The 18125-nt window shown below is 37.0% G+C and overlaps 1 protein-coding gene across 5 annotated transcripts in view; it reads right to left on the bottom strand.

Moving 5' to 3' along the window:
* HIBCH (3-hydroxyisobutyryl-CoA hydrolase) overlaps positions 1-18125 on the bottom strand; it is a 139478-nt gene that overhangs the window by 39449 nt on the left and 81904 nt on the right. For all 5 annotated transcript variants that reach the window (XM_055379247.2, XM_055379244.2, XM_055379246.2 and 2 more), the window contains exons 7-11: positions 17176-17254; positions 8188-8333; positions 5522-5608; positions 2059-2117; positions 792-873 (exon numbers count right to left, since the gene is read on the bottom strand). In XM_055379247.2, coding sequence (XP_055235222.1) covers positions 792-873; positions 2059-2117; positions 5522-5608; positions 8188-8333; positions 17176-17254 — 453 coding nt within the window. The remainder of the gene's footprint in view (positions 1-791; positions 874-2058; positions 2118-5521; positions 5609-8187; positions 8334-17175; positions 17255-18125) is intronic.

The following is an 18125-nucleotide window of genomic DNA, read 5'->3' on the forward strand; positions in this document are numbered from 1 at the left end:
AATAGAAAAACATTATGGAATCATGATGTGGAGCCTAATATATATATATATATACACACACACATATATATATACGAAAAACGCTATCAGATGAAGACAAGCTAAAACACCTTTTAAGTATAAGGAAACATACCTTTTCTTTCCTTTGTCTAGAAGTCTGAAATACTCCAAGTCTCATAATCATACTAGAGGTCCACGAATGTCAATACCTGGTATGTACACATTTATACAAAAATGGCTCTTCTGCTGTTAACAGTTATGTGTCAAAAAGATCAAAGTGTACCTAACACAGAAATACTACATAAGACTCAGCTATGGCAAGAGATAGAGTCTCTTGCTTGTTTAAAAAAGATCACTTTTTAATTAAACCTCCTGTTTAGAAAGACCATATTAAGTAGAATTTATAGATCAATGTCCCAATTGCAATGTATCATAAGGTGACTAATCTCCAGTGACCCAGCCCTTCTAATTAAAATGTCCCTAAAACCTTCCTCCATAGGACAAGGAGGACTATTTGGAAATGAAGCATGCTTACTAAAGTCCTCTGTTACATTCAAAGGACATAAAACTAGATTGGCTTTGCCCTCAACGACCAGCAGGTAGACACGGCACTTGGATTTAGGTCAAGGTTAGTGGAACTGATTTCTGAAGCTCACCTAAATTTGGGAAAAAAGAAAACACAATGCATGGGCTATGTCACCACCAATGGAGCACTAATAGCCCCTTAGAGAGGCTTCCCTGTCACTGGACTTCACTATGTTCACTCAGGGCAGAAAGGATTCCAATATTACCTTCAATTGCTCTAGGGCAAAAGATGAACCATCTTGCTGTAAGTTTTCAATAATTTCTTCCACAGTATTGGCTGAAAAACAACTATAAAAAAAGGAAATGTGATTTCACCAATGTGTAAGTGATTTCCTGTTTCTAACATACGATGAATCTGAACATAGGCCTTCCCCCACCTCTATTTCAATAATGAAAAATTGTCTAACCTCTTTAACAGGACGTGAAAAGAAAGAGAGCACTGCTTCCCTGGGTAAGCATTTGCAGTCTACCTTCACTAACATAAAATAAAATCTAAATTTTATTTTTTCTTTTGCATTTTTGCATCTATTTCCATGTAAAGAAACAATTCAACAATGAAAAATCGATGCTTCTAAATTGTAGAGATGGTTGTCTTATTTTCTAATACTTTTCCTCCTCTTGTTTCCCAAAGCCAGTTTGTCAGTCTCTCAAATCATCACACAAAACCTTTTTTGCTGATCGGCTTGATAAGACCTTCAGAGAAGATGAATTTAAAAAGGTAAAAGTTAATTCAATTATTATTTTCTAGCTTCTCTTCTCCACTTAAAAAAAAAAGATATTTTGCACTAATATAAATTCAAATCACTGCACAAAATCTTTTTGCTGTTCAGCTTGGTAAGATCTTCAGAAAAGATGAATTTACAAAAATAAAAGTTAATTATTATTTTCTAGCTGCTCTTCCCCACTTTAAAAAAAAAAGGTATTTTGTACTAAGATGAATTCTCATGGTAGATTACTTAAATATAATGAATTTATTTCACCCAGAAAGAGAGAGAAAGAAGCTACTTTCAAAGGTAAGTGAAAAAAAACCCTATGCTGGCCAGGCATCACGCCTGTAATCCCAGCACTTTGTGAGGGCAAGGAGGGTGAATCACCTTAGGTCAGGAGTTGGAGACCAGCCTGGCCAACATGGCGAAACCCTGTCTCTACTAAAAATACAAAAGTTCGACAGGCATGGTAGCAGGTGCCTGTAGTCCCAGCTACTCAGAAGGCTGAAGCATAAGAATTGCTTGAACCCAGGAGGCAGAGACTGCAGTGAGCTGAGATTGCACCACTGCACTCCAGCCTGGGGGATAGAGCTAGACTCTGTCTCAAAAAAAAAAAAAAAAAGAAGGAAAGCTCTATACTTTCTGATCTCAGAATTCAGTGCACTATCAAACACAATGTAATTAAAATGGTAATTATAATGTTAGCAAATTCATTTTGACATAGTCTTTCTAAAGGAATATATAACTGAGATCTCTTTTTAGGTACCTGTTTATTTTGTCCATGTGTTTCTCAAGTATAAAAGACTTGTCTCGATCAATCTTAGACTGTTTGAAAAGAAAAATCTTTTAATAAATTTGAACACAATTTTTTAATCCTTAAAAATTCATATTTAATGATACACTTTGTGAAAGATTGTCACTTGTCACTTTCAGTCAAATTACATCTAACTGTCTCATAAATAACTACCGCTGTATGATCAAAATTCAGACAGCATGTAGAACTCTAGACTAGCTCTTAAAAGTATCAACAGCAAAAATGTTCTAGTATTTTTATTTACATGTAAAAATATATGTAACCACTATTACATTTGACACATTATCATTAAAATATATCTGTGAATATGTAAGGGACCTGAAAGGTCAACCTGCCCAAATTTCCATCCTAGCCAGAAATTCCCACCATATACCTGGTATGCCTGCAGCTGTGACCTTCAGGGAGAGAAAGCACCTCTCAAGGAGGAGTTCACAAATGCTGGAACAACTGAATAATTAGGTTTCTGTTGTTTTAATTCTGGAACAAAAACCAATGCTAGCATGTTTATAGTTCTAGTTAATCTCTTTCACCTTAACCACGTCCCACGTGACACAGTTTTGTGTCGCCTCATGATCCAGGTCCTTCTCATGGACAAGTTTCAGTTTATCAAGGTCATTCTTCAAGTACGGGACACGTATCTTAGCTGCAGGTGTGGCTGGATGGTAGCAAAGTATAAGAGGGTTCTGCAGGCCCTTGATTGCTTTGGATATACTTTTCTTAATTGGACTAACTCTGAGTTAGTGTTCAGACAGGCCTATGATTGCAGCTGATTCACACTAAGCTCCAATTAAATAAGACTTTTTTTTTTTTTTTTAAACCTGTGCCATTGTAGGCTGTGTTTCTCCTATTCTGTACTTATGAATTTAGCACTTTGGGTTAAAACACAAGATTCGCACTTATCTTTATTAAATTTCACATTATTACTATTGAGCAGATCACTCTAAACTCTAAGGGTTGTTTTTTCATCCATATTCTTTTTCCTAATTTAACTTGTTTTTCTTAGTTCTAAATCAACTTGATCAAAATGCTATCAGTGGTCACCAAATCACTTGAGAAAAATGCTGAATAAGTCTAAGATGACTTCCCTACAAACTAACTCCTATACATTTAGTAGAACTCTTTGATAAGCCCCTTCAACCACCGCAAAGCATAATTCATCCCATATTTACTCAATTCGACAACAGGAGACTATCAAATGCTCTGATAAAAACAAGTGAAATCCTCATGTGCTCTGTATTCATATTCTCTCCACCAAGTACTTGGTCGCCCTGCCAATCTGTACTCATGTTCTTCAGTTCTGGGTAATTTATTTGGTACTATTTCTCCAAATATTTCCTTCCCTCTATCTTCTTTACTATGAATTCCTAATGATTAGACTTTGGACCTCTTGGAATAATACCTCTAGTTTTCCATTCTCTCCCTTTTCTATTTCATTATCCTTTTCTGTTAGAGTTTTCCTCAACCACAGATTTTAATCTGTTCTGGGTTTTTTATTCCCAACTTTTATTATCATCTTTAAAATTTTACAGGCATAACCACTACCAAGGTCAGCCAGTAGCCATCAACATCTAGGCAAGGCCCTCCAGCAGCAAAACAATTATGACTCACCAAAAGCTCAGATGATCATTAGTATTTTTAGCTAAATTATTTTATAATTATAAATTAATAAGATACGTACTTGTGTTTAGAAATCATGCTCCTGCACACTTAATAGACTACAGTATAGTGTAAAATTTTTATGAGCACTGGAAAACCAAAACATTCATGTGACTAGCTTTATTGCCATGGTGTGGAACCAAATTCAGATTCTCTGAGGCATGCCTATATTATTCTTTGAATTACCTTTATAACATCTGTTGTTGTTTAACAGGCAAAATATTTTCCTCTTAAGTTAACAGTTATACACTGGTATTTGTCTAAGTTTCCTTCTTCTTGCATTAACTGTTTCCTTCCAGTGCCTTTGTTGTTTGTTTTGGCCTAGGAATATTTGTTTTTCTATGCAAAGCACTAAAATTAGGAAGCTTTGTGTCTAATGTCAGTTGCAAGTTATGGGATTCTCAATTGTGTTACATTATAAGATGATCAGGCAAGATGTGTTATTAAGGGGTCCATGAATTTCAATGTCTATGGGTTGTTTTTCTTCCAATGTATTGCTTAGGAGTGGGGTGGGATGCAGCGGTTCTGCAAGCCAACTAGGGAAAAGGGACAGAGGTCTTCCAACTTAGTATATCTCACCTCTCATCAGTACAGTACTTCACCAATCTCTACTGTCAGCTAGACCTGCCTGATTTGGTTTCTCTAAGGAGTAAGTCTCTACTCTTCTGCCAGGCTACTGGAAGATAGCTACTCTCAGTTGTACAAGAAGACTTGTGGAGGGGCCAGGTGCAGTGCTCATGGCTATAATCCCAGCACTTTGGGAAGCTGAGGAGGGTGGATCATTTGAGGTCACAAGTTCAAAACCAGCCTGGCCAACATGGTGAAACCCTCTCTCTACTAAAACACAAAAATTAGCTGGGCATGGTAGCACACGCCTGTAATCTCAGCTACTCGGGAGGCTGAGGCGCGAGAATCGCTTGAACCTGGAAGGCGGAGGTTGCCATGAGCCAAGATTGCGCCACTGCCCTCCAGCCTAGGTGACAGAGCGAGACTCTGCTTCAAAAAAAAAAAACTTACAATAAATCCTCCTGTTTTTCTGCCCCATTCTACACCCTAGTCTTCAGAGGGACCTAGTCCCTTTAGAAGGGTCTACAGCAAGAATCAGCTGACTTCTTATTGGCTTTCAGAGTTCTTTGGTTTAAGTTAGCAGCACTCATCCTGCTGATTTCAAGCTTCCAAAATACTAACATCTCATGTCTGCCACTGTCTCCTCTTCTGTTCTACTTGTCTTTGTGGGTTTATGCCTTTTCTTATTCACTTATTACAATTTTGAATGGTGTTTTAGGAGGCAGCATGTATTCAATCATGTTTAACTAGAAGTTATGGAGTGTTTTTAAAGATTCTTGGCTCTTATAAGAAAATTCAAGTCAGACAACATAAGTAAGGAATTAAAAATACATGCTGCAATATACTTTAATATAAATAAATGTCAAGAGTTTACATCTCCACAAATAGTGTTAACATTGAACACCATTTACAGAAATGCCAAAACCCTTGCAAAGAATGATCACAAGGCTATGCACTGAAGTTAACCAGCAGTGGGAAGACAGCTATGCAGCTGCACAGGAAAGAAGGCATCTTATTAGCTGGCTATACTAACAACTGTGAAGCACTGATTCTTCCTCCACGCTTTAAAGTAAATAAATCCTTCGTACATTTATTTATATTTACAAACTATAATATTCACCAACTGCCAGTTTTTTAATCACTTCCCCTCCCCATGAATTAAAACCTGAGGTTAGAATATTAACAAGATTACCTCTGTATGGTAATTTTCTAAGACAGATGCAATATTTTCTTTTGAAGGAGATTTCAAGGCTAACAAATCTTCCTCTAACATGGCCAACTAAAGGGGAGGCGGAAAAAAAGGAAAGATCTTAGGTCCAATAGAAACATAGAAAGCTTTATAAAAATCTCATCTTTTTTAGAATTCTTGACTTTAAATTATGAAGCTGTCTCTTCAGGTGAATCACTGAAAGAAATTTTGACTTAAGTTGAATGAACAGGTATTCCCACACAGCAAATGTAGCCTTCAAAGGAATGGATAAAGATGGAAGGAATTAAGAAGGAGAAATAGAGACTTTTGTTTCTCTCAGCCTATTGAGTACTTGGAACCAAAGACCTACATATAAATTTTATTTTATTTTTAATTAATTTTAACCAAAATTGCCACAAATTATTAGTGGCTACCACAATGCACAACACTATAATATAGCTTCACTTATTTATCCATCTAATCCCTCACTTAATCTACCCTACACTGAGCCAAACAGGACTTTTTACTGTTCCCAGAGCATAGCTAATGCTTTCTTGCCCCTGTGATTTCATTAAATGTTTCCTTTACCTGACAATACCTTTTCCTGATAATACTCACCTTAAGGCCGGCTGTACTGCAACCTTTATAAAAAAAGCTTCTAGTCCTTTCTTACAGGTAAGCTCTTCCTCCTTTCAATTCTTTGAGTATTTTCTTTGTATTGTTTTTACACTTACCATACTTTACCTCTGCCAGATAAGAGAGATAGTTATTTATCTTTTGTACCCACTTCTAATCGCATCCCCAAAGTATATTCCTCTTTTTCATATCCTCTACAGCCCTGAGAATGTCTGTCTACTCATTGCAGATACTAGTATTGAACACATTGACAAAGAAAGGGGTTATGCATCAGCTCTCTCGTATCCTAAATTCCACTGTAATCAAGGGTGTCCCTTCCAGACAGGATAATCGCATGCCCATGTTTCCTTCCTGTTATAGCTCAAGGGAAGCATGAGACTACTCAATGTGACTGAGGATGCCCACAACACAGAGAAAGATCTGAATCTTTGGCCAAACATGATAGAAAGGCCTTCATAACAGTGTACAGAGACAATCTTCAATTTTGTATGCTTCATACATTTTATAGAATCTGTAACAGTGTGAGAAACAAGACCAAAGCTCATCAACATAAAAATTTCCACAGCCAATTTATAAAGTTTATGAAGAGAATTCTATTAGTGACCAAACAGTACATTTTTATGCTATCCAGCTGTTTTACTTCAATGGCCAAAGAGGACGCGTGAGAATAAATCATCATCATTTGTAAAAAGTCCTTGGGGGACTCACATGATAGTCCAACTGTCAGTATAATCTCTGGCATCCTTACCCAAAACAGAAGAATGTTACAGATATGAGGATAAAAAGGGCCATCCTTTGTAACATAAAAGAGACTCTCAATGAAAAATCTGGTCACCTCTAAAAATATAAAACTGCATTAAAAGTATTAATAATAGTTAAATTTTGAGTGTTTACTATTTGTCAATTACTGGGCTAAGCATGTAACATAAATTTTCTAATTTAATTTTTATAGCTTTCCTTGCCATATCCTAAAACACCCTTCCCTTAAGATCTGATCAGCTATTCATCTGATGACCATGTGCTTCCTTGAAAGCTGACTTTACCCCACAGATCGAAGGACAGAGTGTGCATTACCTAGGATAGGCCAGTTGGTATATTCTACCTACTCATACGGTTCAGGAATGAGATAAGCCAGTCCAGTCAGAGTGAACCAAGCCAGGTGAAGCAAAATACATCCTAAGTCTCTTGCTGGGAATTCTGAGGCAAAACTACCTTGAATTGGGTCTTCTGTCACATGTAACACAACGAGTTTCAACTACTATGTAATAGTGTCATCTCCATTCTGCAGACGGGAAAATGGGGGGCAAAAGAGGCTAAGTTCCAGTTAAGACTTAAACTCAAACTGTCTATATATTCTTTTCCACTATGTTATCCTGTGCTGAGAAAATTGGCCACATTGTTTTAAAAAAAAAAAAAAAAAAAAGCAAAGATAAGTAACATGTGTTCCTTGTAACAGATGTGTTTTAGAAAAGTCAAATGCAATTACTTTCAATGCACTAGGGAAACTCATAACCAAAAGAAGCCTTCAAAATGTCCTCATAAAATAAAAGGCTATCTTTTTATATATAAATTTAGATTTGTACATATTAGACTTTCTTAAGGTAGGCATGATTTTTTTTTTAAGAGACTCTAATTGTTCACTTAAAAATACTCACTGAAGGTGCCAACCCTGAATCCAGGTATCATTATCTCCAGTTTGCATATGAGGAAACAGAATTAGAGAGCTTATGCACTTTCTCCAAGGTAACACAGCTATAAACTAACAGGTCCAGGATTCACACCACGATTTCACCCTGAATCCAGGGTGCCAACCCTGAATCCAGGTATCATTATCTCCAGTTTGCATATGAGGAAACAGAATTAGAGAGCTTATGCACTTTCTCCAAGGTAACACAGCTATAAACTAACAGGTCCAGGATTCACACCACGATTTCACCAGAAGTCTGTGGCTCTCAACCACCCATTGTACCTTCCCATGCACTATTTTGTGTTGTTATTCCAACAATACAAAATGCAAACATCTGAAAAAGTACCTTTTCAGAATCTACAAAGTGTGTAGCAATTCCTGCTCTGTACACATCTCTTCCTTTTAGTCTGAATCCTGTTAATGCAAGGAAGTAACCAAGTTTTCCTTGGAGTCGTGGCAAGAAATAACCTCCACCCACATCAGGGAACAGTCCTGTAATTAAATGTAACAAAAAGAGATAATGGTGATTCAAATGAAAAAGATAAATATAACCTCTTTGCCGTAGATCACACAAACCATTTCTCTCTGGAGCTTGAATATACATTACAAACATTATTAAACTAAGTACTATACACTGCAATCAATATCACAAAAGACTTGCTATAAACTGTGCTAACTTGGGTATTTTTCAAAACCTTCATGTCTCATTTCTATAGAAGTCAGTACAGTATTTGATGACACAATGTTTTGTATATTAGAAGTACTCAATGTTACCTAAATTTTCTTACCACTGATTTACTTTTGAAGAATCTCCAAAATAGGTAAAAATTTCAAAAAAAATTATTTCCAAATCAGCACAGGAAAAAAAAATACATAACCTATGGCCTATTATAGCAAAATTATTACCATTTAAATCATGTCCCAACCTTAGTCAATTATCTAATATTCAAGATGTTTAAATATTGATGCAATAATCACGAGTCCTACTAAATGAACAGGTTTATACCTAATAAAATCATTTGCATTTACCCTTTTCTTAACCATCAGTATTTAAAAATTATCTACGGGTAACAACTGAAAATAGCATATAAGGCTAGGCGCGGTGGCTCACGCCTGTAATCTCAGCACTTTGGGAGGCCAAGACAGGCAGATCACCTGAGGTCAGGAGTTCAAGACCAGCCTGGCCAACATAATGAAACCCCGTCTCTACTAAAATTACAAAAATTAGCCGGGCATGGTGGCACATGCCTGTAATCCCAGCTACTGGTGAGGCTGAGGCAGGAGAATCTCTTGAACCCGAGAGGCAGAGGTTGCAGTGAGCTAACGCCACTGCACTGCAGCCTGGGCAACAGAGCAAGACTCCATCTCAAATAAAAATAATAATAAAATAAAGAAAATGGCATACATACAAGTAATTACCAGCACACTCCTTTGGGTGTTTAAGATCTTAAACAACTGTGACCCTCTAGTTTTATAATTTATGTATCTGTTCTAAAGTTTCCTTTAATTATGTTGGGATAAAAATGCAAGCACTAAAATTCTCCCCAGTTCTACTTTACAAAAAGGTTCTAGACTTAAAAGAAAAAGCATCATGCTCCTGTAAACAGAAATATCTCTTAGTATCTCAAACTAGCTAGGTCTCATAACCTCCCCGTGCCATTCCCACAATCTTCCTCCAGCATCACCTACCTCAATAAAGGGTGCAAGTATCCAGCCCTGACACCTTCTCGCACCATCCCCTTAATCCCCATCAGTGACCACATCTTATTGATTTCCCCTCTGAACTGTTCTCCACACAATAGCCAAAGTGATCTTTTAAAAACACAAATCCTTACCAGAGTCTTGCATCCACTGCTTAAAACCCTCCCATGGCTGCCTATTTCTCCTGGATTAAAACGAACACCTTTATCAAAGTCTTCAAGGCCCCTTACCACTTTTTCCACTACATCCCTTACTACTCACTCCCTATACTCCAGCCACTCTGGTCTTCTTTCAGTTCCCTAACATTCTACACTCATTCCTGCCCCAGAGCCTCAGCAGCATGCTGCCCAAGTGGAAAAACCCTCCATCCTGACAACACGTTTTTCTCTTCCAGGGTACCACATTCTCTCTTTTCTCCCCCTTCCCCCAATTCTGCTTCTTTCCAGTCTCCCTCGCAGACACCACCTCCTCTGCTTGACCTCTTGCTCACTGTGCCTAAGCTCCATATTAGGCTACCTCCTCTTTCCTATATACACATTTTCCTTAACTCCTATGACTTTAAATAATATCTATATGCTGATTACTCCCTGCTATGGACTGCATTGTGTCCTTCCAAAAAGTCCTATGTTGAAGCCCTAACCCTCGATGTAACTGCATTTGGAAGCAGGGCCTTTGAAGAGGTAATTAAGTTTAAGTGAGGTCATAAGGGTGGGGTCCTAATCCAACAGGACTTGTGTCCTTATAAGAGGAGGAAGAAACACAGGGATGCATGTGAACAGAGAAAAGGCCACATGAGGACAGAGCAAGAAGGCAGCAGTCTATTAGCCACAGAGAGAGGGCTCAAGAGAACCATCTGCTGACACCTTGATCTCAGCCTTTCAATCTCCAGAACTGTGAGAAAAAAAAATTTCTACTGTTTAAGCAACCAAGTTTGTGGTATTTTGTTATGCAGCCCTAAAAGTTTAATACACTGCGAAATCACTCATGCCTTCTCCCGTGAATACTGAACTCTTAGATCTGCCACCTAAACAGAACCACATGGATAATAAGTATCTCACATTTAACATGGCAAAAGTAGAACTACTGATTCACAAACCTCCAACTACACTGCTCCTTCCCTCATCAGCCTCATCCATCAAGTAGCACAAGTTAAATACCTTGGAGTTATTCCTGATTCATCATACCAGCAAGTCAGTTAAGCCCAAAACATGTTCCAAATCTATTCACTCTTTTCAACTCTATACCTCCAAACTACTCCAAAGCCAAAATCTCTCCAGACTGTGCTGTCCAACAGAACTTTCTACAATGATGAAATCTATAATTTCTGCTGTCCAATAAGACAGCCACTAGCCATATGTAGCTATTAAACACCTGAAATGTAGCTGGTGTGACTGAGGAACTGAATTTGTTTTCTTTAAATTTAATTAATTTATATTAAAATTTTAAAAGCCACTTGTGGCTAGTGGCTATACAGTATTGGACAGTGTAGCTCTAGACTAATGTAATAACCTATTATCCAATCTCACTGCTTCTACTCTGCTACCCCTACAATCCATTATCCTCAAAGCAGCCAGAATCATGGTACTAAAATATAAACATAAACTAGATTATGTCATTGCCTGCTTTATACTCTTCCACAACTTCCCATATTTAGGTTTAAATCTTAACTCTTCACCAGAAGCCCCCATGTACCCTTTTGAGAGCATGTTACATCACTCCTGCCCTCGATTCAGACACAGATTGCCTCTATTTGGTTCCTTTAACAGGCCAAGTTCATTCGTACCTAAGGGTCTTGAGCTAACTTTTCTTAATGCCACAATATTCTGCTCTCAGTTCTTCATGTAGCTGACTCTTGTTATTCACATCTCAGCTTAAAGGACAACTCCTCTGAGAGCATCTTTAATCATTCAATTTAAAGTAGCCATCTGGGAGACTTATACTTTGGACAAGATAGAGTAACAGGAACCAGACTTATCCCCCTACCTGAAACAACTATAAAAACAGACACAATATATGGATCAATAGTGTTTTCAACACACTGAACATCAAGCAATAAAGAAAAGTGGTCTCTGAATATCAGAAAACAAGCAAGGTAAATTCTAGAACAGCTCCAACTTCATGCCTTAAGTGAATTCCCAGGCCCAGCACAGTGCCTCATTTGAGAAGATGAAGCTGAGTCTAGGGAAACCAAGACAGCTAGAATTCCCACAACAGAGTACCAGAGCGGAGAGAGCTGCAGAGAGAAAGCTCTGGAGATCTGCAGGGTGTCTCTTTTAAGTACTTAGCTTAGGAATGGAGAGAGAGAAAGAGAGAGAGAGAGAGTGTGTGTGTGTGTGTCAAGAAACTACATGATTAGTCAGTTTTCACACTGCCCGAGACTGAGTAATTTATAAAGGAAAGAGGTTTAATTCACTCATAGTTCCAAATGGCTAAGGAGGCCTCAGGAAACTTACGATCACGGCAGAAGGCAAAGCAAGCTTGGACCTTCTCACATGGCAGCAGGAGAAAAAAGAGTGAGGAGCAAAGGGGGAAGAGCCCCTTATAAAACCATCAGCTCTTGTAAGAACTCACTATCATGAGAACAGCAAGGGAGACACTGCATCCATGATCCAATCACCTCCTACCAGATCTCTCCCTAGACACATGGGGATTAGGGGGATTACAATTCAAGATGAGATTTGGGTGAGGACACAACACCTAACCATATCACTACATGAGACTAAGGAAAGAATCACAGAAAATGATTATAGAGAACAGTACTGGGAACCCACACAGGACTAAAAACAGCATGTTCCCCACCACCTGGACTAGAAAAACTCATGATTGATGTCATGGGGCACTGTGCAGAACACAAAGCAAGATCTTGCCCCAGTAGTGGAAAATAATTAACCCTAGTTGGAGCATTGCTCCAATTCTGAAAAAAAAAAAAAAAAAAAAAAATTAATAATAAATCTTACAACACTTGAAAATATTAAGATATTTCCCAGGAATTTAAATTCATCTCAGAAGAAATCTCAAAAATACTTAAAAGAATACAAAAATATCCAGCACCCAACAAAGTAAAGTTTACAATATGTACAATTCAATAAAAAATTACCAGCTATCTAAAGATGCAGGAAAATACTAACCATAAAAAGGGGATTTAAAAAAATAAGAACCGACATAAATGTAAGAACCAGCAGACAAAAACATTAACACAGTTATCACAAACATAACCTATATATTCAAGAAGTTAGAGACACAGAAAATTTTTCTTTTTAGAAAAAGAACCAAATCATACTTCTAGAGATGAAAACTGAAATGAATGTATAAGCTGAAAAATACCTGGATGAGATTAAGGGCAGATTAGATCTTGTAGAAGAGAAGATTAATGAACTTAAGGACACAGGAACAGAAACTATCTAAAATGAAAGAGAGAAAAAAAATGTTTTTAATGAATGAAGCATAAGTGAGCCTTATAGAAGTATGACCAGAATTCCTGAAAACGGAATGGGTGGAAAAAAAGTATTTGTAGAAATAATGGCAGAAAATTTTCCAAATTTGACAGAAGTTATAAACCTAAGTAGCTCAATAACCACAAGCATTAGAAATATGAAGAGCACCAAAGCACATCATAATCAAATAGCTTGAAACATGTGATCAAGAGAAAATCTTAAGAGCAGCCAAAGAAAATAAAAAGACACAGGAACAAAAATAAGGAAGAGAGAAGACTTTCTGTAGGAAATTAAATGAGACGACAGTGTAGTAACATCTTTAAATTACTGAAATTAAAAACCAGAGTAGAATCGAATTCCATACCCACATCTCATACAAGTGAACTCAGGTTTCACCTGAGGAAATGAAAGAAGAGCAAACAAAATCTAAAATAAGCAGAAGAAAGGAGGAATGAATACTGGAGCAGAAATCAGCAAAATAAAAAATAAATGAAAACAAAAATCTGTTTAAGATCAATAAAATTAATAAACCTCTAACTAGATTGATCAGGAAAAAAAAAGAGAAGACACAATGACCAATATCAAGAATAAGAGAGCCAGAAATCACTAAGGAGTCTACAGATATTAAAAAGATAATACGGGAATATTATTGTCTTAGTCCATTTTGTGTTGCTATGACAGAATACCACAGACTGGGGTAATTTAGAAAAAAAATTATTTCTCACAGTTCTGGAGGCTGGGAAGTCCAATATCATGGTGCCAACATCACACGAGGGCCTTCTTGGTGCATCATCCCACGGCAAAAGGCAAGGGTGAGACAGGACAAGAGAGCAGAAGGAAAGGGGGCTGAAGTCATCCCTGTATCGGGAACTAACCTGCAAAAACTGGAAGAGCCCCCATGAACCACTCACCTCTTAGTGGTACCAACTCTCAACACTGCTGAGTTGGGAATTAAGTTTCCAACACGTGAACTTCAGGCGACACATACAAAAAAGCAATTATGAACAACTTTATGCTAACAAATTGACAAATTTCTTGAAAGGCCCTGATATGGTTTGGCTCTGTGTCCCCATTCAAATCTCATGTTGAATTGTAATCCCCAGTGTCGAATAAGGGGCCTGGTCCTGGAAGGTGATTGGGTCATGGGGGCAGATTTCCCCCTTGCTGTTCTCATAATAATGAGTGAGTTCTCATGATATCTGGTTGTTTTAAAGTGTGCAGTACTTCTCCCTTCACTCTCCTGCCAGCCACGTGAAGATGCACTTGCTTCCCCTTCATCTTTGGCCACGATTGTAAATTTCTGGAGACCTCCCCAATCATGCTTCCTGTACAGCCTGTGGAACTGTGAGCCAATTAAACCTCTTTTCTTCATAAATTACCCAGTCTCAGGTAGTTCTTTATAGCAATGTGAGAATGGACTAATACAGCAAACTTGTACCAGAGAAGTAGGGCATTGCTATAAAGATACCTGGAAATGTAGAAGTGACTTGGGAACTAGGCAACGAGCCGAGATTGGAATAGGTTGCCTCTTCACTCTGCTAATTGTTTTCTTTGCTGTGATTCTAGAAGCGTTTTACATAATGTAATTCTATTTGTCTATGCACAGACCTTGGGAGCCACCCCTTGCATCAGTGTAGCCTGGATGTTGGATGGATTCAACAACATTTGTATATACGACAACAATTGTATATTTTTGTTTTTGTTGCCTGAGCTTTTGGCGTCAAAGCCAAAAAATTATTGACCAGATTAATGTCACGTCATTTTCCCATATGTTTTCTTCTAGTGGTTTTGCAGTTTCAGGTTGTATGACTACATCTTTAATCCATTTGAGGTTTTTTTCTAAAATATAATATGAAGTATGGGTCTAATTTCATTTTTCTGCATATGGATATCCAGTTTTTCTGACATCATTTATTGAAGAGACTGTCCTTTCACCATTATGTATTCTTGGCATCTTTCTTGAAAATCACTTAACTGCAAATATATGGATTTGTCTCTGGGCTTGCTATTCTTTTCCAGTGGTCTACGTATTCATTTTTATTCCAGTACTATGCTGTTTTCATTACTAAAACTTTGCAATAGTGTTTGAAGTCAGTACAAAGCCTCTAGCTTTGTTCTTTTTGCTTAAGATTATCTTGGCTATTTGCAGTCTTCTTTGGTTCCATATGAATTTTAGAATTGTTTTTTCTATTTTTTTGAAAACTGACATTGGGATTTTGATAGGGATTACACTGAATCTGCAGATCACTTTGGGTAGTAAGAACATTTTAAAAATATTCTTCCAATCCATGAACATGTAATATCTTTTTATTTATTTGTGCCTTCTTCAATTTTTTTCATCAAAGTTTTGTAGTTTTCAGTATACAGATGTGTGTGTGTGTGTATGTGTGTGTGTCTGACTGACATGGTCTGGCTCTATTGCCCAGGCTACAGTGCAGTGGCATGATCTCAGCTCACTGCAGCCTCTACTTTCAGGGCTCAAGCCATCCTTTTATCTCCACCTCCTGAGCAGCTGGAACCACAGGCACACGCCACCACGTCCAGCTATCTTTTGTTATTTTTGTAGGGATGTCATTTCACCATACAGATTTTACCTACTTGGTTAAATTTATTTCTAAGTATTTTATTCTTTTTGATGCTTTTGTAAATGAAATTGTTTTCCAATTTTTCAAATAGTTTGTTGTTAGTGTATAGAAATGCTGATTTTTATGTGTTGATTTTATATCCTACAGCTTTACTGTATTTATTAGTTAAAACAGTTTTTTGTTGGAGCTGTTGGAGTTTTCCATATATATATAAGAGCATGTCATCAGCAGTGACAGTTTCACCTCTGCTTTTCCTGTTTGGATGCCTTTTATTTCTTTCTCTTGCCTAATTGCTCTGGAAAGGACTTTCAATACAGTATTGAACAGAAATGATGAGAGCAGGCATCATTGTCTTGTTCCTTATCTTAAATGAAAAATATATACCTTAACATCAAACTTAATTGGTAGAAGACTAAATGCTTTCCCCTAAAATCAGGAACAAGGAAAAAATGTCCACTCTCACCACTTCTATTCAACATTGTATTGGAAGTTCTATTCTACGCAATAGGGCAAGAGAAAGAAATAAAAGGTATCCAGATTAGAAAAAGGAAAGGAAAAAGTAAAACTGCTCTTACTTGTAAATGACATAATTGTCTCTTTAGGAATTCCAGTAAAGTAGAATCGAATTCTATTCAATTCTAAAGCAACTAAAACTAATAAGTGAGTTTAGCAAGTCTGCATGATAAAGGTAAATACAAAAATCAACTGTATTTCTTTAGACTGGTAACTAACAATTAGAACTGAAAGTTTTTTCAAAAATATCATTAATATGAAATACTTATGGATAAATATGACAAAAGATAAGACCTAAAAACTGAAAACTAAAAATCCATGCTGAGAGAAATTAAAGACCACTTACATAAATGAAGAATTATATCTTGCCCACAGGTCTGAAAAGACTCGATAGTGTTAAGATGTTAATTCTCTCTAAATTCATCTGCAGGCTTTTTTGTTGAAATCGACAAGTAACTCTAAAATACATATGGAAAGATAAAGAACCTATATAGCCAAAGCAACTTGGTAAGATACAAAGAACAAAGGTGGAACATTGTCACTACCTGATTTTAAGACTTACTATAAAGCAACACTAACCAAGACAACATGGTGTTGGCACCATGACTGACATCTATAGACAACTATAACAAAGCTACACAGGCAATTCAGTAACAAAACAATACCCTTTCAACAGTTGGTACTGGAATGATTGTATTTCCATATACAAAATAAACTGTGACTTATATAGGTGATCCACACCCCTCACCATATACAAAAATTAACTCAGAAGTGTCATATGATAGTTTTGATCACAACTCAAAACTGCACAGATCTAAAGGCAAAAATATATTCCCTTAATGATATTTTATCTATAGTGTTAATGTTTTATTTATAGTGTGTTAATGTCTCCTTTAATGTTCTCAGTTTTGTGTTTTCAGATACAATCATTGAGCTAATATAGACTTCAAAGTATCTTCCTATTTAATTTCTTTTTTAAAATCCTTTCATTGTTGCATCTCACACAAGAGTCCATCAATTCCTTCAACAACAGTAAACTCTGAAACATATCAAAAGAAGATGATGCTAAAAGTAATTATAAAAAAAATTCTGGTTGTTTACCTATTGCAGTTTCTGGCATAGCAAAAAGACACTTTTCTGTAGCCACTCGAAATTGCCCATGGACTGAGAGACCAACTCCCTAGAGAAAAAAGGCAAAAAAAGAGGCGGGGGGGATTTAAACATATTGTTAAAAAACAAGCAAATTCACACACTTACAAAATTACAAAGCAAGTAAATTATCTTTATACTCCACAGGAACTTGCTTCAGGGAATAGGTTGTCCCCACCTCTTTCAATTAACTTTGAATTCCACAAACAGCACATGACTATATTCCCCTTTATTAAACATTTACACATGAAGTCTGATCACACCCCCATCCTTGTCTGTCATTCTCTTCCTCCACAGAGACACATAGCTATTATCAATTTGGTAAGTAACCTACGATTTTTTTCCCTATGTATTTCTTATATATGAACAAATGTGTCTATTTATCTGATATATATTTTATATATAAGAATATATACAACTATACATATATAAAATTCACACTCTATTCCATGGCCTGCAAGGCTCTATATCACCTGGCCTAGCCGACCTCTTTGACTTTATCTCCCATCACTCTTCCCGCACTCGTTCCACTAGCCATGGGGGCTTCATGCCATTCCTCCAAAATTTTAAGCTTTTACAATTTCAATTAATCATAAAACTTCTAAGGTAAGAAGAAAAACTACTAGATAAGGCCACTGCCTGCTCAATCACTGCTTTTTCTCTAAGGGAATCTGCTCTGCCCAGAGACTCTTTTTTTCCTTTCCCCAGGAGGGGCTGAACTAGGGATTGGTGATGGACCCAAGGGCAGCCAATGGAGACTAACCAGAATTCAGAGGCCTGGGGAGCAAAGAGGCAGGGGTGAATTAGATAAGGTTCTTACTCTTAGTTACTTAAAACTAAAACACAGTGCACAGTTGTCAGTCGATGACAGGCAGTGAAGCTTAAAGGTCATCTGACATTTG

This window comes from Gorilla gorilla, chromosome 11 (assembly GCF_029281585.2).
Source record: "Gorilla gorilla gorilla isolate KB3781 chromosome 11, NHGRI_mGorGor1-v2.1_pri, whole genome shotgun sequence".
NCBI classification, from domain to species: domain Eukaryota; kingdom Metazoa; phylum Chordata; class Mammalia; order Primates; family Hominidae; genus Gorilla; species Gorilla gorilla.